We start from the raw sequence: 25,742 nt of genomic DNA on the forward strand, positions 1-25,742 counted from the left end.
TCAGCCAAATTATTCTCCTCCATTATTTTTCATCTTTATAATTATTTTTTATTACTACATAAAGAGTGCCTTCAATTGCCCCTTCACAGTTTCACCAAATTTTCAATTCTTATTTTCTCCATTGATATACAGTATTTTCCTACAAACAGCGTATATCCTCTAATTCAATTTAAACCCAGAGAGCATCTCTTTCAGTTTTTTTTTTCTATATTTAACAATATACTATAATTTTCTTATTTCTTAATTAGTTAGATAACCATAACATTCTTACTACTATTCTCTTTAGTCTACTAAAGTAACTCTTTTTAGGCATTTTCTCTTAGGCTCTCAAAAATTCCACTTTTAATTCTTTTTCTTCTTCTCCCCCTTTCCCCTAACTTCTTCTTTTTCTTTTCCTTGTTTTTGTGATAGTTGTATCTTTTCTTCAGGGTATTTCCTTTTATTATTCTAGTAACTTTCCCCAGGGTTTTCCCTGTTCTCCTCCTTTCCTTACTATTTTGTGGTTTATTTTTTGGGGGATCTCCCCCTTTATCTGACAAGCTGAGATTTTTTTTAAAGGACCCGCTCTCACGCCAGGAATCTTAAATAGTCAGTGTTTTTGTCTTATTCTCCCCCTCCCCATTTCTTTTTCAGTTGCCTTTGGCCTGTACTTTCCCCGGAAGACGTATCATGAAAACGTTTACCTGGAACAACCGGAAGGGACACCTTTATTACAACTCCATGCCTTAAAAGATTCAGAAGAGGAAGAAGCTTTCTATTGTTTACTCCCAGATTCGGGATCCAAAAACATCTGGTTTCAGATCGGCGAGAGAACGGGACTCCTATACCTCAACAAGAGTCTGGATAGAGAAGACTTCATTGTCCTTTGTAAGTCTCTGGAATTCTTTGCCAATGGGTGGGAAGAAGGAAAGGGTTGTCCCGGTTTTTTTCTTACCTTGGTTTTTTTTCCCCCCCTTTGAAAACATTTTAATTCTCACCCAAGAAGCTTCTTTGAACTGAACTGAGGAAGCTTCTTGGATGAGAAGCGAAAAGTTTTCAAGGAAAAACAAAAGATGTCCGGTTACCCATGACCTGGATGATGGAGAATCTCTGAAGACAAGGGAGAGGGTTAGGAAATATGTTCCTTCAGGGGTGTCAAACTCGAGGCCCGGGGGCCACATCCGGCCCGGGTGTGTGTGTGTGTGTGCTTAGATCTGGCCCACAGGGCCACCTCGGAAACACCAAAGGACTAACCCGCGATGCCTCTGCCAGTCAAAATGGAGTTCACAAAGGATGCACGTGGCCTCCCTAGCTCCATTTTCACTGGCAGAAGATTGCAGGAGGCTGTCCCAGCTGAAAACGGAACTCGGGAGCCCGTTTTGCTGGCACAGCATTTGTAACACCACAGGTGCCCCCCCCCAACCCGACACAAGTGATGTTATGCTGGCGGTGTCCACCTCTGCCACGCCCCCCCCCAGCCCCCTGAGATCAAACACCATCCTGATACAGCCCTCAATGAAATCGAGTTTGACACCTCTGCTTTAGGAGGCAAAATCAGATTTATATGAACAGGTTTCTGATGTTCAACATCATGGCTAAAAAAGTAGGACACATTGAGTGTTGTTTGTGTGTTGTGGTTCTAATTGTGTTTTCATCCTATCATTTTAATTTGTTAGCGACCTTGAGTGCCCCTCGTTGGCGAAAAGGTGATGGTGACTCCGATTTCTATCTAGAGAGACTTATTCAGTTACTAAGTGGGGCGTTTTGGGGAAGGAAAGTGGATCTCAAAAAATGAGCCTTGGTGGCGCAGTGGTTAGAGTGCAGTATTGCAGGCTACTTCTGCTGACTGCTGGCTGCCTTCAGTTTGGCAGTTCAAATCTCACCAGGCTCCAGGTTGACTCAGCCTTCCATCCTTCCGAGGTGGGTAAAACGAGGACCCAGATTGTTGGGGGCAATAGGCTGACTCTGCAAAACCGCTTAGAGAGGGTTGTAAAGCAGTATATAAGTCTTAAGTGCTATGGCTATATTTGATTGCAAAAAAAGATGTTCTTATTGAGGTGCCCAATATTTTCTGAACATTCCTGCAGTACCAAGGCATCCATTAGTAATATTAGCGGACATTGTAAATCTGCCCTGAACCAGAAAGGACGTCTTGGTAACTGAATAATTCTGATCTGCATGAGACATTTAAGTTTGAAATGTAGCCAAAAACCGACACTAGACTAATGCCCCACTGGCACTTAAAAATAGCTGTTTGGTGTACGAAAAGCGGAACTCTGACATTTTGAACAGTATCCTACTTTGGTATGTTGGCTGGAAGAATTTACTCAAGATTTTACTCTCTGTTCTTTATGTGACATCTGGAATGAAAGTACAAGTGGTCCTTGACTTACGACCATTCATTTACTGACTGTTCAAAGTTACGACAGCACTGGAAAAAAAGGGTCTTATGACCGTTTCTCATCACCAACAACCATTGTAGCACCCCTACACTGGTATGTACGTCTGACAGTTGCAGTGTCCCAGGTGATCCCCTCTTATGACCTTCTCCCAAGCAAGTCAGTGAAGAGAACCAGATTCACTTAACAACTCGGGTTACCCACTTAACGACTGCAGTGATTCACTCAGCAACAGTGGCAAGAAAGTTTGTGACATGGGGCAAACCCACTTAACAGCTGTCTTGCTTAGTAATGGAAATTTGGGGCTCCGTGTGCTCGGTCGTAAGTCAAGGACTACCTGTAGCTGAAACGGCTGCTTCCCGTGAGCTTCAGGAGTTAGTTGCATGCTCCCTTGTGTTGCATTTCTGCAGCCAACCTTAGATTTTGCATTTCAACCTTAGATTGGTTTGATACAGATAAATAAGATAATACATTGGCTTTTTTAAAATGAACTATTAATGAACTACTGGTTAGATAGGCTTATAACTTAAATCTGTCCAAGATTTGCAGGTAAAATTCACATTCACTGAGCCTTGATGGATCGGTGGTTAGAACGCAGTATTGCAGGCTAATTCTGCCGACTGCCAGCAGTTCGATTCTCACTGGCTCAAGGTTGACTCAACCTTCCATCCTTCCGAGGTTGTTGGGGGCGATAGGCTGACTCTGTAAACCGCTTAGAGAGAGGTGTAAAGCACTGTAAAGTGGTATATAAGTAAGTGCTATTGCTATTGTCCCTCTGTCCCTCCCTTAGAGAAGGCTACGAAGCACTGTGAAGTGGTATATGCTATTGCTATTGCCCCTTCCTTCCTTCCTTCCTTCCTTCCTTCCTTCCTTCCTTCCTTCCTTCCTTCCTTCCTTCCTTCCTTCCTTCCCTCCCTCCCTCCCTCCCTCCCTCCCTCCCTCCCTTCATTAGAGGAGGCTGTGAAACACTGTGAAGTGGTATATGCTATTGCTATTGCCCCTTCCTTCCTTCCTTCCTTCCTTCCTTCCTTCCTTCCTTCCCTCCCTCCCTCCCTCCCTCCCTCCCTCCCTCCCTCCCTTCATTAGAGGAGGCTGTGAAACACTGTGAAGTGGTATATGCTATTGCTGTTGCCCCTTCCTTCCTTCCTTCCTTCCTTCCTTCCTTCCTTCCTTCCCTCCCTCCCTCCCTCCCTCCCTCCCTCCCTCCCTTCATTAGAGGAGGCTGTGAAACACTGTGAAGTGGTATATGCTATTGCTATTGCCCCTTCCTTCCTTCCTTCCTTCCTTCCTTCCTTCCTTCCTTCCTTCCTTCCCTCCCTCCCTCCCTCCCTCCCTCCGAGAAGGCTGTGAAGCCCTGTGAAGTGGTATATGCTATTGCCCCTTCCTTCCTTCCTTCCTTCCTTCCTTCCTTCCTTCCTTCCTTCCTTCCTTCCTTCCTTCCCTCCCTCCCTTAGAGAAGGTTGTGAAGCCCTGTGAAGTGATATATGCTATTGCCCCATCCTTCCTTCCTTTCTTCCTTCCTTCCTTCTTTCCTTCCTTCCTTCCTTCCTTCCTTCCTTCCTTCCTTCCTTCCTTCCCTCCCTCCCTTAGAGAAGGCTGTGAAGCCCTGTGAAGTGGTATATGCTATTGCCCCCTCCTTCCTTCCTTCCTTCCTTCCTTCCTTCCTTCCTTCCTTCCTTCCTTCCTTCCCTCCCTCCCTCCCTCCCTCCCTCCATTAGAGGAGGCTGTGAAACACTGTGAAGTGATATATGCTATTGCTATTGCCCCTTCCTTCCTTCCTTCCTTCCTTCCTTCCTTCCTTCCTTCCCTCCCTCCCTCCCTCCCTCCCTCCCTCCATTAGAGGAGGCTGTGAAACACTGTGAAGTGATATATGCTATTGCTATTGCCCCTTCCTTCCTTCCTTCCTTCCTTCCCTCCTTCCCTCCCTCCCTCCCTCCCTCCCTCCCTCCCTCCCTCCCTCCCTCCCTTCATTAGAGGAGGCTGTGAAACACTGTGAAGTGGTATATGCTATTGCTGTTGCCCCTTCCTTCCTTCCTTCCTTCCTTCCTTCCTTCCTTCCTTCCTTCCCTCCCTCCCTCCCTCCCTCCCTCCCTCCCTCCCTCCGAGAAGGCTGTGAAGCCCTGTGAAGTGGTATATGCTATTGCCCCTTCCTTCCTTCCTTCCTTCCTTCCTTCCTTCCTTCCTTCCTTCCTTCCTTCCTTCCTTCCTTCCTTCCTTCCTTCCTTCCTTCCCTCCCTCCCTTAGAGAAGGTTGTGAAGCCCTGTGAAGTGATATATGCTATTGCCCCTTCCTTCCTTCCTTCCTTCCTTCCTTCCTTCCTTCCTTCCTTCCTTCCTTCCTTCCTTCCCTCCCTCCCTTAGAGAAGGTTGTGAAGCCCTGTGAAGTGATATATGCTATTGCCCCTTCCTTCCTTCCTTCCTTCCTTCCTTCCTTCCTTCCTTCCTTCCTTCCTTCCTTCCTTCCTTCCCTCCCTCCCTTAGAGAAGGTTGTGAAGCCCTGTGAAGTGATATATGCTATTGCCCCTTCCTTCCTTCCTTCCTTCCTTCCTTCCTTCCTTCCTTCCTTCCTTCCTTCCTTCCTTCCTTCCTTCCTTCCTTCCTTCCCTCCCTCCCTTAGAGAAGGTTGTGAAGCCCTGTGAAGTGATATATGCTATTGCCCCTTCCTTCCTTCCTTCCTTCCTTCCTTCCTTCCTTCCTTCCTTCCTTCCTTCCTTCCTTCCTTCCTTCCTTCCTTCCTTCCTTCCCTCCCTCCCTTAGAGAAGGCTGTGAAGCCCTGTGAAGTGGTATATGCTATTGCCCCCTCCTTCCTTCCTTCCTTCCTTCCTTCCTTCCTTCCTTCCTTCCTTCCCTCCCTCCCTCCCTCCCTCCCTCCATTAGAGGAGGCTGTGAAACACTGTGAAGTGATATATGCTATTGCTATTGCCCCCTCCTTCCTTCCTTCCTTCCTTCCTTCCTTCCTTCCTTCCTTCCTTCCCTCCCTCCCTCCCTCCCTCCCTCCATTAGAGGAGGCTGTGAAACACTGTGAAGTGATATATGCTATTGCTATTGCCCCTTCCTTCCTTCCTTCCTTCCTTCCTTCCTTCCTTCCTTCCTTCCTTCCCTCCCTCCCTCCCTCCCTCCCTCCCTCCCTCCCTTAGAGAAGGCTGTGAAGCCCTGTGAAGTGATATATGCTATTGCCCCTTCCTTCCTTCCTTCCTTCCTTCCTTCCTTCCTTCCTTCCTTCCCTCCCTCCCTTAGAGAAGGCTGTGAAGCCCTGTGAAGTGGTATATGCTATTGCCCCTTCCTTCCTTCCTTCCTTCCTTCCTTCCTTCCTTCCTTCCCTCCCTCCCTCCCTCCCTCCCTCCCTCCCTCCGAGAAGGCTGTGAAGCCCTGTGAAGTGGTATATGCTATTGCCCCTTCCTTCCTTCCTTCCTTCCTTCCTTCCTTCCTTCCTTCCTTCCTTCCTTCCTTCCCTCCCTCCCTTAGAGAAGGTTGTGAAGCCCTGTGAAGTGATATATGCTATTGCCTCTTCCTTCCTTCCTTCCTTCCTTCCTTCCTTCCTTCCTTCCTTCCTTCCTTCCTTCCTTCCTTCCTTCCTTCCCTCCCTCCCTCCCTCCCTCCCTCCATTAGAGGAGGCTGTGAAGCCCTGTGAAGTGATATATGCTATTGCCCCTTCCTTCCTTCCTTCCTTCCTTCCTTCCTTCCTTCCTTCCTTCCTTCCTTCCTTCCCTCCCTCCCTCCCTCCCTCCCTCCGAGAAGGCTGTGAAGCCCTGTGAAGTGGTATATGCTATTGCCCCTTCCTTCCTTCCTTCCTTCCTTCCTTCCTTCCTTCCTTCCTTCCTTCCTTCCCTCCCTCCCTTAGAGAAGGTTGTGAAGCCCTGTGAAGTGATATATGCTATTGCCTCTTCCTTCCTTCCTTCCTTCCTTCCTTCCTTCCTTCCTTCCTTCCTTCCCTCCCTCCCTCCCTCCATTAGAGGAGGCTGTGAAGCCCTGTGAAGTGATATATGCTATTGCCCCTTCCTTCCTTCCTTCCTTCCTTCCTTCCTTCCTTCCTTCCTTCCTTCCTCCCGTCCCTCCCTCCCTCCCTCCCTCCCTCCATTAGAGGAGGCTGTGAAGCCCTGTGAAGTGATATATGCTATTGCCCTTCCTTCCTTCCTTCCTTCCTTCCTTCCTTCCTTCCTTCCTTCCTTCCTTCCTTCCTTCCTTCCTTCCTTCCCTCCCTCCCTTAGAGAAGGTTGTGAAGCCCTGTGAAGTGATATATGCTATTGCCTCTTCCTTCCTTCCTTCCTTCCTTCCTTCCTTCCTTCCTTCCTTCCTTCCTTCCTTCCTTCCTTCCTTCCTTCCTTCCCTCCCTCCCTCCCTCCCTCCCTCCATTAGAGGAGGCTGTGAAGCCCTGTGAAGTGATATATGCTATTGCCCCTTCCTTCCTTCCTTCCTTCCTTCCTTCCTTCCTTCCTTCCTTCCTTCCTTCCTTCCTTCCCTCCCTCCCTCCCTCCCTCCCTCCCTCCGAGAAGGCTGTGAAGCCCTGTGAAGTGGTATATGCTATTGCCCCTTCCTTCCTTCCTTCCTTCCTTCCTTCCTTCCTTCCTTCCTTCCTTCCTTCCTTCCTTCCTTCCTTCCTTCCCTCCCTCCCTTAGAGAAGGTTGTGAAGCCCTGTGAAGTGATATATGCTATTGCCTCTTCCTTCCTTCCTTCCTTCCTTCCTTCCTTCCTTCCTTCCTTCCTTCCTTCCTTCCTTCCTTCCTTCCTTCCCTCCCTCCCTCCATTAGAGGAGGCTGTGAAGCCCTGTGAAGTGATATATGCTATTGCCCCTTCCTTCCTTCCTTCCTTCCTTCCTTCCTTCCTTCCTTCCTTCCTTCCTTCCTCCCGTCCCTCCCTCCCTCCCTCCCTCCCTCCCTCCATTAGAGGAGGCTGTGAAACACTGTGAAGTGATATATGCTATTGCCCCTTCCTTCCTTCCTTCCTTCCTTCCTTCCTTCCTTCCTTCCTTCCTTCCTTCCTTCCTTCCCTCCCTCCCTTAGAGAAGGTTGTGAAGCCCTGTGAAGTGATATATGCTATTGCCTCTTCCTTCCTTCCTTCCTTCCTTCCTTCCTTCCTTCCTTCCTTCCTTCCTTCCTTCCTTCCTTCCCTCCCTCCCTCCCTCCCTCCCTCCCTCCATTAGAGGAGGCTGTGAAGCCCTGTGAAGTGATATATGCTATTGCCCCTTCCTTCCTTCCTTCCTTCCTTCCTTCCTTCCTTCCTTCCCTCCCTCCCTCCCTCCCTCCCTCCGAGAAGGCTGTGAAGCCCTGTGAAGTGGTATATGCTATTGCCCCTTCCTTCCTTCCTTCCTTCCTTCCTTCCTTCCTTCCTTCCTTCCTTCCTTCCTTCCTTCCTTCCTTCCTTCCTTCCTTCCCTCCCTCCCTTAGAGAAGGTTGTGAAGCCCTGTGAAGTGATATATGCTATTGCCTCTTCCTTCCTTCCTTCCTTCCTTCCTTCCTTCCCTCCCTCCCTCCCTCCCTCCCTCCCTCCATTAGAGGAGGCTGTGAAGCCCTGTGAAGTGATATATGCTATTGCCCCTTCCTTCCTTCCTTCCTTCCTTCCTTCCTTCCTTCCTTCCTTCCTTCCTTCCTTCCTTCCTTCCTTCCTCCCGTCCCTCCCTCCCTCCCTCCCTCCCTCCCTCCCTCCCTCCATTAGAGGAGGCTGTGAAGCCCTGTGAAGTGATATATGCTATTGCCCCTTCCTTCCTTCCTTCCTTCCTTCCTTCCTTCCTTCCTTCCTTCCTTCCCTCCCTCCCTCCCTCCCTCCCTCCGAGAAGGCTGTGAAGCCCTGTGAAGTGGTATATGCTATTGCCCCTTCCTTCCTTCCTTCCTTCCTTCCTTCCTTCCTTCCTTCCTTCCTTCCTTCCTTCCTTCCTTCCTTCCCTCCCTCCCTTAGAGAAGGTTGTGAAGCCCTGTGAAGTGATATATGCTATTGCCTCTTCCTTCCTTCCTTCCTTCCTTCCTTCCTTCCTTCCTTCCTTCCTTCCTTCCTTCCTTCCCTCCCTCCCTTAGAGAAGGTTGTGAAGCCCTGTGAAGTGATATATGCTATTGCCCCATCCTTCCTTCCTTTCTTCCTTCCTTCCTTCTTTCCTTCCTTCCTTCCTTCCTTCCTTCCTTCCTTCCTTCCTTCCTTCCTTCCTTCCTTCCTTCCCTCCCTCCCTTAGAGAAGGTTGTGAAGCCCTGTGAAGTGATATATGCTATTGCCTCTTCCTTCCTTCCTTCCTTCCTTCCTTCCTTCCTTCCTTCCTTCCTTCCTTCCTTCCTTCCTTCCTTCCTTCCCTCCCTCCCTCCCTCCCTCCCTCCATTAGAGGAGGCTGTGAAGCCCTGTGAAGTGATATATGCTATTGCCCCTTCCTTCCTTCCTTCCTTCCTTCCTTCCTTCCTTCCTTCCTTCCTTCCTCCCGTCCCTCCCTCCCTCCCTCCCTCCCTCCCTCCCTCCCTCCCTCCCTCCATTAGAGGAGGCTGTGAAACACTGTGAAGCTGTATACAGGTCTAAGTACTATTGCTAGTGCTATTCTGAACATTACAACTCTATATATTCACTCCCAAACCTGGAGTCCTATTTTCAAAGAGGGCTTGTATGATTAAATGATTGAGCCCCCATCTTTCAGGCATTTATTTGAAAAAGGGGGGGATTGGGTTAAGGTGACCAATGCTATTGGAGTATTGCAAACTGCTGTAAGGGGGGGGGGGGGGAAGCAAATTATTGCTTCGGTAAGTCTAGGTTTTATTTCTTTCCTATCTATCAAAAATGAAATCCATTGCATGGAGACAAGGCCATGATAAATGAAGACATCCTGCATATTGCCAATAGTAAAATATTTTTTAAAATGATAAGGCGAGCCTAGCTGGACAAAAAGACACCACAAAGTGTCAATGCGCTTAGACCAATTGCATTCTTTTGCTTCGCTAGATATTCTGAATGAAAGAAATGTTGGAAATTAATGAGGGATGGGAGGTGTTTCAAGCTGCTCGATACCGGTTGAGTCGGAACGTTTTGCTTCTCTTCCAAGAAGCTGAATGGATGAGAAGCAAAATGTTTTCAAGAAAAACAACCAAAAAAGTTCAGCTGCCTTTTTTTTTTTTGACCTGGATGACTTGAGAATCGCCATAGATAGAGAGAACCGGTAAATACTACCTCTGACTGCCCCCCCCCCATCTATTCGCTGCCTCCTGAGTCCCAGCTGATCGGGAGGGAATGGAGATTTTGCAGTATCCTTCCCCTGGAGTAAGTTGGGAATGGAGATTTTACAGTATCCTTGCCCTGGAGTAAGGAGGGAATGGAGATTTTGCAGTATCCTTTCCCTGGAGTGGAGAGGGAATGGAAATTTTACAGTATCCTTCCCCTGGAGTGAGGTGGGAATGGAGATTTTGCAGTATCCTTTCCCTGGAGTGAGGTGGGAATGGAGATTTTGCAGTATCCTTTCCCTGGAGTGGAGAGGGAATGGAAATTTTACAGTATCCTTCCCCTGGAGTGAGGTGGGAATGGAGATTTTGCAGTATCCTTTCCCTGGAGTGAGGTGGGAATGGAGATTTTGCAGTATCCTTTCCCTGGAGTGGAGAGGGAATGGAAATTTTACAGTATCCTTCCCCTGGAGTAAGGAGGGAATGGAGATTTTGCAGTATCCTTTCCCTGGAGTGGAGAGGGAATGGAGTTTTTGCAATATCCTTCCCCTACCACGCCCACCAAGCCACACTCACAGAACCAGTAGTAAAAAAATTTGAATCCCACCACTGATTCCAAGTGATTGATTATTCTCACTGACATCCTTGGAGGCTTTTCACCTCATTTTGTCCCTGTATTTTTTTTAAAATTCAGAATCCGCTGAAAGTCTTAGCTTCGTGGTTTTGTCCAGGTCTGCTTCCGAAGTCCCTTAAATTGACATAAGTGATAATTAATATCGATCGTCTTGATGTTCCATTGGAGAATGACTCGACTAAGTGCTCCCTTTGCGTTCTGTTGTCAATTTTTTTCTCCCTCTCCTTTTAGCTTCGGGAAATCCAGTGGCCAAAGTCGTGCTCCGCGTTTTCCTCTCTGCCAAACCTTTCCAAGCCAAAACCTGTCTCGGCTCGGCTATGACTTTGGTCAAACTCTCGGTCATCAATGGCACCGTGCCGGCATGCAGCTCTGCAATCTCCAGCCGGCTTTGCTTTCCTGCCATGGACCTCTCTTTTCACATCATGGAGAACAAGCCCCCTGGAATCTTTCATCAGCTCCAGTCTTTTGCCCTGCAATACCAGTGTCACAACGTCAGCATTTCCTACAAGCTTATCGCAGGTGACCTCTCCATTTACTCAATTGCCTTTTGGGTGATGGTGGTAGGTCCCCCCCCCCCCCCCCCGTTATTATTTTTTATTGTATAAAGTTAAAAGGTAAATTTTCCCCTCGCACATATGTGCTAGTTATTCCTGACTCTGGGGGGCAGTGCTAATCTCCGTTTCAAAGCCGAAGAGCCAACGCTGTCCGAAGACCTCTCCGTGGTCATGTGGCTGGCATGACTCAATGCCAGAGGCGCACAAAATACTATTATCTTCCCACCAAAGGTGGTTCCTATTTTTCTACTTGCATTTTTACGTGCTTTCGAACTGCTAGGTTGGCAGAAGCTGGGACAAGTAATGGGAGCTCATTCCGTTACGCGGCACTAGGGATTCTAACCGCCAAACGGCCGACCTTTCTGATCGACAAGCTCAGCGCCTTAGCCACTGAGCCACTGCGTCCCTTTATTAAATATAGAAAGAGCAAACATTTCAATGTCTGTATAAACAGTGTGTTGTCTGGGTATAGTTGGTTTGAGCAATCATCATCATAACAATCACATTAATAACAGTAGTAATAATCATATAGTAACAATGATGTCTCATCATAACATTGCTAATAAACATATAATGGCAATAGTGCTTACTTATCCATTTGGTAAACCATTTTTACAAAATTAGTCATTCTCTTGTATTTTTTGAAATCTAACTTCGGTTTCTGCTCATTAGCCATTGATAGAACAAATCCCATATTAAGAAATATTCAGTGTCTTCCTTGACTTTAATTTTAGGTGTTAATCTGTCCATTTCTGCACATTCCAGTATTTTGTTATTACTTTCTCCTCTGTAGGGAAATCTATGCTCTTCCAGTGTTGTGCAAATACAATTCTAGCCACTGTTAACATATGTAGCATTAAGTACATATTCCCTTTACTATAAGGGACATAGTGGCTCAATGGCTAAGACGCTGAGCTTGTCGATCAGAAAGGTCCAAATCCCTAGCACCGAGTAACAGAGTGAGCTCCCGTTACTTGTCCCAGTTTCTGCCAATCTAGCAGTTCGAAAGCGTATAAAAAATGCAAATAGAAAAAGTAGGAACCACCTTTGGTGGGAAGATAACAGCATTCCGTGCGCCTTTGGCATTGAGTCATGCCAGCCACATGACCACGGAGATGTCTTAGGACAGCGCTGGCTCTTTGGCTTTGAAACGGAGATGAGCACCGCCCCCTAGATTCGGGAACAACTAGCACCGTGGTGGCGAACCTATGGCACACGTGCTACAGGTGGCACGTGGAGCCATATTTGCTGGAACACCAGCCGTCAACTCCGACGCGCACAAGCCAGTGCTGCTTAGCTCCAACAATTGCTTCCTGTTGGGGCCCTAAGGATCCCAGGCAGGCAGACGAGGAGTGGCTGGCAGGGGAGGGGTGAACAGAGGCTGGCGAGGCGCCCTTCTACATGAGTAACATCAAATTGGTCACACCTACCCAGTCACATGACCACCTAGCCACACCCACCCAAACAGTCATTAGGCAGATCATATTAGTGATCTGTGGGATTTAAAATTATGAATTCAGTGGTCCCTGAAGTCCAAAAGGTTGGGGACTCCTGGATTAGAAGACTTCTAATGTCCCTTCCAGCTGTCTTCCATTGACGATTACTGTCTTTTCATACTTCAAATCACAAGTCCCAATGATCTAATCCCCCTTTCCCAGTCTCTGGATTAAAAAAACCAGGATATGCGACTTGTCTGAATGTTGAGTTGCAAGGTGTATATGATGGACTTTTAGGACCAAACGATGTCACGAATCGCTCCAGGTTTCATGATAAAATAAGGTTTTTCTTTCTACCGTGTTCCAGATGAGAACCTGCCCTTTTATTATAATGAGGAGACCACCACTGTAGGAGTGTCCAAACCCCTCGACCGAGAAGAACGAGAAAAGTACGAGATGTTGGCTCAGTGCACCTTGAAGGAAGGTTTCCAGGAGACGCTCAGGGAGGTCCCTCTGCTCATCCATATTCTGGATGAAGATGACATGCCTCCTTTCCTGTCCAATGGGACCAGCACAACGGACGCCATAGTGGAGTTCAAAAGAGAAGAGGTAAGCTGGAACAAGGAGAATTTTGTCCTTAGGCCTTGTGTTGAGATAGCTGGGTTGTAATAGTTACCGTATTTTGGGGGTTATAAGACACACCTGACTATAAGATGCACCTAAATTTAGAAGAGTAAAACAACAATAAAGAAAGGTTTTGGGCCTCTGCGTGCCTCATTTTCAGCCCTTTTGGGGGTCCTTTTCCAGCCTTTTTTCTACCCATTTTGAGGCTTTTTCGACCCATTTTCAAGGCTTTTCTTGGCCTGTTTTTGAGCCTTTTTTTGGCCCTTTTTTTTTTGATAAACAAGCCGAAAAAAGCCTCAAAAATGGGATGAAAAAAGGCCTGAAAAGGGGGCATGCAGAAGCCAAAAAATGACCAGCGGGTAGGCAGGGCTTCAGCAATATTTGGTCTATAAGACACACAGGCATTTTCACTCACTTTTGGGAGACATAAAGTGCATCTTACAGTCTGAAAAGTACAGTAAATATAGAAATTAAAAGACGCTTGCTCCTGGGGAGGAAAGATATGGCAAATCTAGACAGCGTACTAAAAAGCAGAGACATCACCCTGCCAACAAAAGTGCGTATAGTCAAGGCTATGGTTTTCCCAGTTGCAATGGATGGCTGTGAAAGTTGGACCATAAGAAAGGCTGAGCGCCAAAGAATGGAGGCCTTTGAACTATGGTGCTGGAGAAGACTCCTGTGAGTCCCTTGGACTGCAAGGCGATCAAACCGGTCAGTCCTAGAGGAGATCAACCCTGACTGCTGTTTACAAGGACAGATCCTGAAGAGGAAACTCAAATACTTTGGCCACCTAATGAGAAGGAAGGACTCCCTGGAGAAGAGCCTAATGCCGGGAAAGATTGAGGGCAAAAGAAGAAGGGGACAGCAGAGAATGAAGAGGCTGGATGGAGTCACTGAAGCAGTCGGTGTGAGTTTAAATGGACTCCAGAGGATAGTAGAGGAAGGCCTGGAAGAAGATTGCCATGGGTTCGCGATGGGTCGGACACAATTTCACAATTAACAACAACAATGATAGACAGACAGACAGACAGACAGACAGACAGACAGACAGACAGACAGACACACACACACACACACACACACACACACACAGAGAGATATTTAAAAAGGATTTCTATAAAAGAAAACAAATATTATTCTGTAAGGGTAGTTTGGAGAAAGGGATCCAAATTTAATACTGAAATGGACTTCTAAAAACAGAAGTGCCTCTCCTGACCTCTACTTTGCATATGAAGTTATCCTTCTTCATCCAGTAAGTTGTTTTCTTTTGGAAAGAAAAAAAGTTCCATTTTTGGGTGTTTGCTGCCACCATCAGTCCAGAATTATCATTGCTACTTTTCTTTAGTCTCGGCTCTTCTTGACTGCTGGGTTGAAGATTATGGGTGTGATCATATTGATCTGAGAAGCTTGTTTAGCTCTGATTAATCATGGTTGGATACATTATGCTGATGTTTCATACAATCTCTTGAAACAAGTACACATTTTCCCCAGCTTCGATCCTCGTCTTGGTCTAAAATGCATCTTTTGAAGCCTTATTGACATCTATGCTAAGAACTCTTGCAGGAATTGGGTATGGCCAGTCTAGAGAAAAGAACTAAGGGTGACATGATAGCAGTATCCCAGTATTTGGGAGGCTGCCACAAAGAAGGGGGGGGGGAGTCCATTTATTTTCCAAAGCACCAGAAGGCAAGACGAGAAACAATGGATGGAAACTAATGAAGGAGAGAAACAACCTGGAATTAAGGAGAAATTTCCTAACAGTGAGGACAATTAACCAGTGGAACAGCTTGCCACCAGAAGTTGTGGGTGCTTAAAAAAAGACTGAAAAATCACGTGTCTGAAATGGTCGCCTGCTTGACCGTTGGCCTGGGGTTAATCTATGCTGATGATTAACTCCCAAACAATCTAACAGTCAATCAATTCAGTTTATTACAGCCATAGACCAGTCTAAAAGTCCTTGCTAGCACTGATGATGTTACCTAGTTTGGGTAATAAAATGTCTGCAAGAAAGCAACTGAGCTCAGAGAGCACCAAGCACCCCTCCCTCTTTCCATCCTTTGCATTTATACCTGCTACATATTGTGGTGTTGTTGTTGTTTGGATGCTCTCCCTTCTGTATCCTCTCGCAGAGAGTGAGCAGGGGAGGGTTTGTTGTAAATAATTGAATCAGAAATGTTTCATTCATTTAGTTCATGACTGAAACGTGTTTCCACCGACCGCTGCTGTCTTAAGTTTGGAAACACGAATGCACTATGCCCATGATGGGGAATCTATGGCATGGGTGCTGCAGGTGGCATGCAGAGCCCTCCCTGGGAGCACATGAGCCCTCGGCCAGCACAGCTCCACCACGCATGTGCAGCTGCCTTCCACCAGCCAGCTCTTTTGGGGTCTCTGTCATGCATGCGTGGGATCCCGCAGATTACTAATATGATCTGCCTAATGAACAGCTAGGTGGGCATGGCTAGGCGGTCATGTGACTCGCTGGGCATGGCCAACTCAATGCCATTCATGTCAAGGGGTGTCTCAACAGCCTCTCCTCGCCCCTCCCCTCCCAGCCCCTCCTCGCCTGCCCGCCTGGGCTCCTTAGGGTCCCAATAGGGAGCTGTTGTTGGAGCTAAGCAGCCACCATGAGAAAGCATTGGCAAAACAGCTCAGTTCAAATTGGATCTGACCGAGAAGGAGGCTCAACAGAAGCACCTCACCGAGGACTACAAGCATAGGCTTTCCAAGCAGAGGGAAGACCTGCAGGAGTGCAAGGCCAGGTACTGGCTCCTGGAGGCTCAGCGAGCTGAGATGGTCAGCCAGTTCCAGGCCATGATGAACTCCCACTGGAATGAGGCCCCCTGGCTCTTTACCACCAGCGGTGCTTCCCTCCAGCCTTCGTCCAAAGCCCTGCACCAGGAGGCTGAAGCAAACCCCAAGTCGGAATTTTTGCCCTCCTCTGACCCCTACAAAAAAAAAAAAAAAAAACCAAACAGGGAGACTGCAGCAACCACAAACATTCATTGTATGTATCCGGCCCAGGGGCCATAGTTTGAGGACCCCTAATTTGGTGCAATATAGAAAATGCAAATAATTTTTCTGCAGACCATCAAAATTTTCTTGTGGACCACCAGTTGGTGACTGCTACTTTAATCTACCTCTCTTCTTTTCCAGGGTACCGTCTTAGCAGCACTATCAGTCCTGGATACAGACACAACTCCTATCTACCCTGTCGATACCAGCAGGAAGAAATATACGGGCACCATAAATTCATCAGATCCGTGGATACAGGAAACGTTTCGTGTGGACCATCTCTTCCACGAGATCTATTTCCACCCAAACGGCAGCCAAGTGCGGGGCACTCAACACGAATATAGTAATTTTACGCACGTCTTTATTATTGCAACTGCACCTTCTGTTAAAAAGATAGTGGTTAGAATTCAAGATGATTTGGAAAGGTTTTTTTTAAAATCTTGGAGACATACACACATGCACAAACACACACCTGTATTTCTGTATGTGCATCTGTGTAGGTGCCTCCCTTCTAAAGCGTTAGGTGAAACCTTTATTGGGCTTTAATAAATTAGGTATGATATAAATTATTAAATAAGTAGGAAATAATATTAACAGTGGCATAGAACCTTTCTGGCTCTGCAGACCAGCCGTGGCTAGAAGGAATGGTTTTATTGTGGCCCGCCAGCGGAGCTGGCAGCAGAGTCGGACAGTGAGGAGGTTGGGGAGGAGCATGGGTCAGTCCTGGAGTCTGGAGAAGGCTTGGACGAAGGCTATGTATTGGAGGCAGAGACGGGGCCAAGGCCATCTGGCAGTGATCAGGTGCCTACAGAGCTGGACAGCAGTGAGGCAGAGGAACATCTGGAGCCTGTTCCCAGTGTGCGCATGCACAGAGCTGCCAAAAGAAAAGAACAATTCAGAAATCAGGGTCGATTTGGGAGTAAAGCCACAGGTGGACGGTGAATGCCCCCTCCCATAGGAAATAAAAGAGGAGCGAAAGGGGAGTGGGCTTTTGCAGGAAACTGTTTGTTTGTTCGTTCATTAGTTCGTGTCCATGAATCTCAGAGACTCTGTGCCCAATCTTTTCTTGCACAGCACCTCATTTGGGAAATATTTACATGGCAGCTTTCCAAGATAGATAAGGTCTGTACTCATAAATATTCCTTTGAAAGACTAAGTACCAGGCCTTTGCTGAATGTGAATGAGAGGAATTCATATTTGTTTAATAAAAGGGGTTTTGTCAGGACCAGAAATCTACTTTGTACGTTTTGGGGAAGCCTAGGTCAGAACATGTTTTGCACACGCATGTGCTCCTTGTGCGGCCCGGTTCCCAAAGGGCTACAACGCGGGGGTTGCAGACTCCTGGCATAGCAGATAACAGCATCTAACTGAGCTTGAGTTTGGTTGATCCCAGAATGGTAAGCGGTGTTAAACCTGGTTAGTATTGGATGAAAGATGGCCAGGAAAAATCTCAATATAGACAAGTGGAGAAGACATTCTAGACCACAGGTGTCAAACTTGCCTCGTCTCGTTGCCATCAGGTGATGTTTCACAATGTTTTTCTCATTCGTGGAGCTGGGGTGGGCGTGGCCTGCATGTGTGACATGTGCCCTGTGGGCTGCCAGTTTGACACCTCTGTCCTAGACAAAAGCAATGGCAAATCATGACAAAGAAAATAATACGATTACATCTTTGTAAATCACTTGGACTAAAGTTCAATTCCAGCGAAACTTACTTTAGCTTAGTAATAACCACATTGAATAATCTTATATTTCATTTAAACTAAAATATATCCCTCAAATGCAAATTCACCCATGTTCTAAATTAAACATATAATAAAGGTAACCGTTTACCCTGCCCAGTTGGGGACAGATGTGGAGACTCTAGAAAGAGTGCAGGGAAGAGCAACAAAGATGATTAGGGGACTGGAGGCTAAAACATATGAAGAATGGTTGCTGGAGTTGGGTATGTCTAGTTTGATGAAAAGGACTAGGAGTGAGATGATGGCAGTGTTCCAATATCTCAGGGGTTGCCACAAAGAAGAGGGAGTCAATCGGTTCTCCAAAGCACCTGAGGGCAGGACAAGAAGCAATGGGTGGAAACTAATCAAGGAGCGAAGCGACTTTTCAGAAATCAGAAATTTCCTGACAGTTAGAACAATTCATCAGAGGAACAATTTGCCTCCAGAAGTTGTGAATGCTCCAACGCTGGAAGTTTTTAAGAAGATGTTGGATAACCATTTGTTTGAAATGGTGTAGGGTTTCCTGCCTCAGCAGGGGGTTGGACTAGAAGACCTCCAAGATCCCTTCCAACTCTTGTTATTCTGTATTCTGTTTCCTTGAAAAGATTTTGGGGTTGTATTATGGGACAGAACTCTGCATTTCAGTATGTCTGTGGCCAGATTTCCCCATAAAGTACTATTTTTCATAGGGTCCAGTGCCTGTCCATTCTTCATCCACTGGATGTCTCTCTTTGTTGTGTATTTCCTTCTCCCAAGTGCTAAAGTATAGGGAAGCTAAACTGGTTTTCTTTTCTTTTTTTTGCAGAGTTGATACTAAACAGGACTGTTTCCATTACGGAAAGCCGCTCTGTCCTTTTGGATGTCATTGTGAACGACACAACGTATCAGGGGCCCGACAAATCCTTAACCCTTCACTTCAACATCTCCATCCTTCCGGTCTCCATCCAGTTCTCAAACCCGACCTATCGGTTCACGGTGAACAGAAATGCCTCCAACTTTTCACGAGTGAGGATGGCGCCTCTCTTCTTTTTTACACATGAATGTCTTAGAATTCAATCATCAGGCAGGGAAACATATGCACGAATGAAAAGATGGTTAGGATCAGAGGTGGTATTCAGCCGGTTCAGACCGGTTCAGGCGAACTGGCAGCGGAAGTTTTAACCCATTCAGAGAACTGGCAAATACCCTCTCTGACTGGCCCCGCCCTGCCCTTTCCAGGAAAGCTTGCTAGGCCGAAAAAGGGTTGCGGGGTTTTGGCTCCCAGGAGGCTTCAGGGAGGCTTGCTAGGCCCAAAACTGGGCGGGGCAGGGGGTGAGGCACCGCCCTCCCTGTACCCCTTTTTGGCTCCCAGGAGGCTGCAGGAGGAGTGGGGGAGGGCTTCAAGGGAGAAAGAGACAGACAGAGAAAAAAAGAAAGAAAGAAAAAAAGAAAAAGAGGAAGAGAGGGAAAGGAGAAAGAAAGAAAGTAGAGAAAAAGAAAGAAAGAAAGAAAGAAAGAAAGAAAGAAAGAAAGGGAAGGGGATAAGAGGGAAGGGAAGGGAAAGTGAATGAGATATGCAGGGAGGGAGGGAGGGAGAGAAAAAGGAGAAGAAGGAAGGACCACAAACCCGGGCACTAGATGCAGCTTCGGAGGATGCTTTGAAACAACACAGCAATTCAGGTCTGGAAGGGACTACTGAGGTCATCTAGTCCAACCCCCTGCTCTAGCAGGATAACTTATATCAGCTTGGTTATTTTGGTTCCTCTAACACAGAGGAAAAATTCCCAGAAATCCCCAGGCATTGCCAACCACTCCCACCTAGCAAAAAAAACAAAAAACTAGAGCAAAAACTTCATGCAGTATTAAAAAGAAGAATAGAAAAGGGGGCTGCTGTATATTGTTTAATAGACTGCTAAATTGGTAAAATGGACTGCTAAATTGGCCATGCCTTCCCAGTCACATGACAACCTGGCCACATCCACCAAGCCATGCCCACAGAACCGGTAGTAAAAAAAATTGAATCCCACCACTGGTTAGGTGGGATTCAAATTTTTTTACTACCGGTTCTGTGGGCATGGCTTGGTGGGCATGGCAATGGAAGGATACTGTAAAATCTCCATTCCCTCCCCACTCCAGGGGAAGGTTACTGCAAAATCCCCATTCCCTCCTGATCAGCTGGGACTTAGGAGGCAGAGAATAGATGGGGGCAGGGCCAGTCAGAGGTGGTATTTAATGGTTCTCTGAACTACTCAAACTTTCCACTATGGGTTATCCAGAACCGGTCAGAATCTGCTGAATACCACTTCTGGTTAGGATGTAGACAATTTGAGCAATAAATCTACTTAATTGAACCTTCACATATGGACTTGGTCTTTCATACCTAACAGGAGTGCATTTATTAAGACATGCATTAAAACAGTAAATTATAATTAATAAAATGTTTAAAGCGGTTGCAGAGACAAAATAATTAACTGCTTAAGGATGATTAAGCTATAGAGGAAGTGTTTAGTCGATGAAATGATCTGCGTTTGTAATTTAGAAGGAGGCAATTGATTTATAGTTAATTTGGACTGGTGATTTTTGTCGTTGCAAACAGCAGACTTTACGCTATGACGCAAGTATTTGAGTAAATTCATGTTACGACATGAATACTAATCTTTTCCACCGTATAAGCACACATGTATCTTCATTTATTTGTTTCTCATTTGCTGAGTTACCTTTACATTTAATCTAGTTTATTGTTAGGCTGTGCTGTAAGCCTGTTTCCAGGGCTGGAAAAATGTAGCTTTTCAATCCCTATGGATCCAAATTTGCTCATAGTTTACCTGTGTTAGAGATAACGTCTTAAGTAGTTCGTGCAATTTGAGTAAAAAATGCAGATATTCCAAGCAGCAGAGCAAAAGAAAGCAGTGAAGGAAAAGAGAAGGACAAAAAAAATGAGGATAATCCTAAAAATGAAACCATATGCTGGTGAATGGCTGTCCTGTTTTAGAACTGGATTTCATAAAAGACGATAGTGTTTTACGTTAACTCCATTTGGGTTCAGTTCCAAGTGGGGGGAAAAGACACTGGATTCATGGAAGTTGCTTGGAAAGAAGGTTTATTGATGATGGACAGGACCACATGGTTTGAGGTCCTGGGTTCAAAAGGGAAGAGGTGCTGAGAGCACCTGGGTTTTATGCCCTCGCTGGGCTTTTGAATTTGAGCTTGTATTCTGATTGGTTGTCAGACTCCCATGGGGCCATGCAGGGGCAACTCTGCAGGCTGTCCTGAGTCCCAGGCTTGGTTGAGCCTTTCTGGGTGATGTAATCTTCCCAGGTGCCATGTGGTGAGATGGGTAGAGGTCTTTGGGCAATTCCTACTATGGCTGTGCCTGAAGGAGGTAGATTTTTGTTATGTGGAATAGCCTGGCTCAGGCCTTAATGGCCCGTTGACAAAGGTGGTGGGGGCTGAGTTTCTGCCTCCCTTTTAGAGGAAATATTCTGCCCTTTTAATATTTCCTAAAATATCTCATTTTTCTAGGAGAGGGGTGGGTGCAAACTTCCTACAATAGGAACTAATTCATCCTTCGTTGTTTGAAATCAATGTTTAGCTCCTTTTTCGAGGCTTCATCTGTAGATTGTTCACATTTGTTAATGGATAAATTCAATTTATATGTACCCTGTTTTCCCGAAAATAAGACCTCCCTGGATAATAAGTCCATTTGGGGTTTTGAGTGTATGCGTTAAAATAAGCCTTACCCCCAAAAATAAACCCTCCCAGAAAATATTGCAACACAACAGCAGCCATGAGGTGACCACGCTCGCCGCCTCCTGCACCTCAAAAATAATAAGGCCTCTCCGAAAATAAGGCCAAGCGCTTATTTTGAGGGTCAAAAGAAAATAAGACCCTGACTTATTTTCGGGGAAACACGCTATGCAGCTCTAATGAGCACACAATTCCAACCATTCACAACCGTTGTTGCAGGTAAGTTATCTTAACTACATTTCCCCCCTCAAAAAAATAAATAAATCACATTCCAAGAAGATAATAAAATTAAAGCATGGAGATTTTGTCTTAACTTCTGGAGAGGAGGAAAAATATGTGCTTTTGTTACCAAGGTTGCGCTGAAGAAAAACGATTCCAAAACGTTAATTGTCTTAAACCCATCCGCTTTAATTCCAGGCGTAGTATTTCCCCTCCGTTTATTGAAATAAGAATAGCAGCACATTAAAAGGCCATTATCTTCCTACTTGCTTTCTTGGAAGTTCTAAAGTAAAGATGACTCATTCCAAAAGTTGCATTTAAGATGCCTTTAATTCATGAGTAAAAGTAGCATTTTGAAAGTTTATTGGCAAAAATTCTGAAACTCCCCAGAAGTCTTTAAAACAGTGGAAAAGAATAGTTCCCAACCAGGGAAGGGCTTCAAAAATTGCAACAATGAGTTCGCTGCCCCGTTGCTGGGTGGGCGTGGCCATGGTGGGCGTGATTTTGTTGGGCTCCACCACGGCGGAAGGGGGGATGTTTTTCGCCCTCCCCAGACTTCGGAGGCTTTCCTTGAGCCTTTGGGATGGCGAAAACTGCTTCCCCCAGGTTCTGGAGGCTGGAAACAGGCCCATTTCCGGACTTCCATAACGTCCGGTAGGTTCATTTTCCCTCCTCCCCGAGCCTCCGCGAGGGCGTACCTGGCACTTACCTGGCATGATGAATGGGCCGCGTGGAGACTCCTGGGAGGGGAGGGGAGGGGCTGGGTGGGCATGGCCAGCCAGGGGTGGCATTTGGGGGTTTGCCGAACTGGGCAGAATCTTAGCTAGAGGATCTCCCGAACCCATGCGAACCTCGATCAGCCCACCCCTGTAATCCCAGCCTATGGTAAGAGTATCACCAATGAGATTGAGAAACAGTTTAGGAAGGAATTGTTACTAGTCTTTCAATTCAGTTTTTCTAAATCAATGAAAATTAAAAAAAAAAACTATCTGCATCTTTATGTCCCTTTTAGCAGAGATGGACTTTTTGTTTCTATCCAATGAAGCAGTTCTGGTAAGACGTCAGCAAATTTAACTCGGCAAGGAAAGGAAAAGAAGGAGGAATATAATCCATCAAGAAAGAATAACACAGCAAGGAGTAAATTATGTCTTTGAGTTGGTTTTCAGCAGACCAGATATTAATTACACAGGAATAACAGAATAACAAGAGTTGGAAGGGACCTTGGAGGTCTTCTAGTCCAACCCACTGCTCAAGCGGGAGACCCTATGCCATTTCAGACAAATGGCAGTCCAATCTCTTTTTAAAAACCTCCACTCACAACTTCTGAAGGCAAACTGTTCCACTGGTTAATTGTTCTCACTGTCAGGAAATTTCTCCTTAGTTCTAGGTTGCTTCTCTCCTTGATTTGTTTCCATCTATTGGTTTTTATCTCGCCTTTTGGGGTTTTGGAGAATAGTTTGACTCCTTCTTCTTTGTAGCAGCCCCTGAGATATTGGAAGACTGCTATCATGTCACCCCTGGTCCTTCTTTTTAAACTAGACATACCCAGTTCCTAGAAGATTGCTATCAAGAGCCATGGGTGACATGAATGATAGCAGTCATTCATATAGCCGGAGAAAATAATCATCAAAAACATATGACATCCGCTCTTAGAGACTTGTAATGAGCAGCAACGCTGTTACCTTCCCATCTAAGGTAGTCCCAATTTTTCTACTTGCGTTTTTGCATGCTTTCGAACTGCTAGGTTGGCAGAAGCTGGGACAAGTAACGGGAGCTCACTCCGTTACGCGGCGCTAGGGATTCGAACCGCCGAACTTCCGACCTTTCGATCGACATCTCAGCGTCTTAGCCACTGAGCCACCGCGTCCCTAACAGCGTTCCGGGCACCTTCGGCATTTAGTCATGCCGGCCACATGTGCACGGAGACATCTTCGGACAGCACTGGCTCTTCAGCTTTGAAACGGAGATGAGCACCGCCCCCTAGAGTCAGGAACGACTAGCACATGTGTGCAACGGGAACCTTTACCTTTAATGAGCAGCAAATCCAAAATGATGACCATCTATAATTTCAGCTCTCTATCATGAACAACCACCGATTCATTTTCTGGGGTTTGAGAAGTTGGGCTGAATATACAAGAAAGCAAAGAGTTCCGCTTGCAAAGGTCAGCACTAAAAACAGGAAGGAGAAATAACTCCAATTGAGGAACAGAGAAAAGAAATGAATTTGTTTGAAGCCAAGTGATTCAGGAAATGTCAGTCTTTGTGGACATTTGTCACATACGAAGACAACATTGGAAGGATTGCATAAAGGAAGGGATATTTTTTGTTAAAATGTTTGATGCTCGGGTCAAGGCCTGTTAATGGCTGAATCTAATGTGCTTTTTCCATTTACTAATGTTTTGATTACTTTTTTCATTTGCTTTATTTGCATCTGCTCAGTTTATAAACCATTTTACTGTGCCTAGGGAGGAGGCTAGAACAGTCTTGGTGAACCTTTTTGGCACTGAGTGCCAAAATGGGAGCGTGGGGGGGGGGGGGGGAGACGACTGGAAAAAAGAAGAGCAGCTCCCTGGACGTGCTGGAGATTAAATGTAAAGGTAACTCAGCACATGGGAAACAAATAAAGGAAGAAACATGGGTGTTTATACGGTGGAAAAGATTAGTATTCATGTCGTAACATGAATTTACTCAAACATTTGCATCATAGCGTAAAGTCCTCTGTTTGCAACGACAAAAATCACCAGTCCAAATTAACTATAAATTAATTGCCTCCTTCTAAATTACAAACGCAGATCATTTCATCGACTGAATTTCCAGTTTCCGGCCTGTGCATGCATGCCGGTCACCTGGTCTTCTGGTTTCTGGCATGCATGCATGTGCAAGACCAGCTGACTGGCACGCATGTGTACTCCAAAACCCAGAAGAGCAACTGGCAACGGCTGGTGTGCCCAGATAGATGGCTCTGTGATGCCACTTCCGGCATGTCTGCCACAGGTTCGCCATCACGGGACTAGAACATTAAGATGTAATATGCGTTTTCTTATTTACTACTTTAATGCAAATGATCTGGCATTTTAGATAACTTGTCATCCTGTCCCTTATTATTCCAGGGAATTTAGTCATTACATTTCCATGGTTATGAATTTGAGCCTTTCCATATCTTTGTTGGACCAACGAGGGGGAAAGGACCCTGTTTTCACTTAAGATTCATAGCTTGCTTTTCTTCCAAGAAGTGAAGGAAGGGGGTTTCTATAGCAATTTATTTTCATTTTCTCCTGATATAGCAAGTGTTTTGACTTCTGTTTGGAATGAGAAGGAGCGGTCCAAAATCAGCTACGTGAGTTTCCACAGCTAACTTGATCCTGGGTTTCTCCATTTCTAATCCAACTTTTTGGCCCATAATCTGTAGGAAAAAAAATGATCCAATTTGGAGACATGACCCAATACAAGATGCGCGAAGGCCCAAATGTCCTCCGCAAATAAATTCTGCAAAGGTGAAGAGGAGTTGAGGCCATTTTAGCAATGCAACAAATGGATAGAGCAGCAGGGATTTCCTGCAATGTGTCTGAAATATCATTGAATGGCTTACAACAAACATTGCAAGGCAGTTGTTGTGACTTTTTGGAGGCTTCTCTATTTGAATCACCAGTATTACGATGAAAAGTTAGAGATGCGTTAAAAAGGGAACTGGGGTATCTTTTTTCAACAATAACACACACAGCTGGCAGTTCAAACAGCCTCCTTATTGCTCCAAATCTCCCCAAATGCTCCCACATTTCTGGCAAGTCCCAGAACAGAGTGCTAACAACACACACCCACACCCACAAACCTCATGCAGCCTCTGGCTGCAATTAGTCCAGTCCAGCGCTGTCGATGAAGATGGGCCGGGCACCTGAGTAACCTGCTCTGTTTCCGCTGATCACGCCTTCTCTGCACTCTCCAAGCCCTTGGAACAGGAGGGGGTGGTTCTTGCTGCTCGTCTGAGCTCTGTCTCTCCAACCTGCCTCTGTTCCTCCCTGCCTGCAGGCCTTACTAATTCCAAAAAGCCTTCCCTGGACTGACTCTGCCCTTCCCCAGTTTCCTCCAAGGCCAATGGAGCTGCCCTCTCACTCGCTGTCAGTTCTTGTTGCAGCTCATCTTCCCCCGCAGAGTCAGACTCCGACTCCGACGGGGGCATGACATGACTGCAGAAGAAAACATTGTGCTGCATTTTAAATAATAATAGTTTCCCCCAACCTGTAATGGCTTTGAATGTATTGCTTGATGATCTACTTATTTTATACCTTTTGCAAAGGGATTGCTGGAACTGGGTATGT

At 46.1% G+C, this 25,742-nt stretch overlaps 1 protein-coding gene across 2 annotated transcripts in view; it reads left to right on the plus strand.

Annotated features, from left to right (window-relative positions):
• RET (ret proto-oncogene) overlaps positions 1 to 25,742 on the plus strand; it is a 146,482-nt gene that overhangs the window by 76,078 nt on the left and 44,662 nt on the right. For both annotated transcript variants that reach the window (XM_081953742.1, XM_081953743.1), the window contains exons 2-6: positions 634 to 867; positions 10,364 to 10,651; positions 12,490 to 12,731; positions 15,903 to 16,104; positions 18,287 to 18,486. In XM_081953742.1, the coding sequence (XP_081809868.1) occupies positions 634 to 867; positions 10,364 to 10,651; positions 12,490 to 12,731; positions 15,903 to 16,104; positions 18,287 to 18,486 (1,166 nt within the window). The remainder of the gene's footprint in view (positions 1 to 633; positions 868 to 10,363; positions 10,652 to 12,489; positions 12,732 to 15,902; positions 16,105 to 18,286; positions 18,487 to 25,742) is intronic.

Source organism: Natrix helvetica (genome assembly GCF_964273705.1).
Source record: "Natrix helvetica genome assembly, chromosome: 5".
NCBI classification, from domain to species: domain Eukaryota; kingdom Metazoa; phylum Chordata; class Lepidosauria; order Squamata; family Natricidae; genus Natrix; species Natrix helvetica.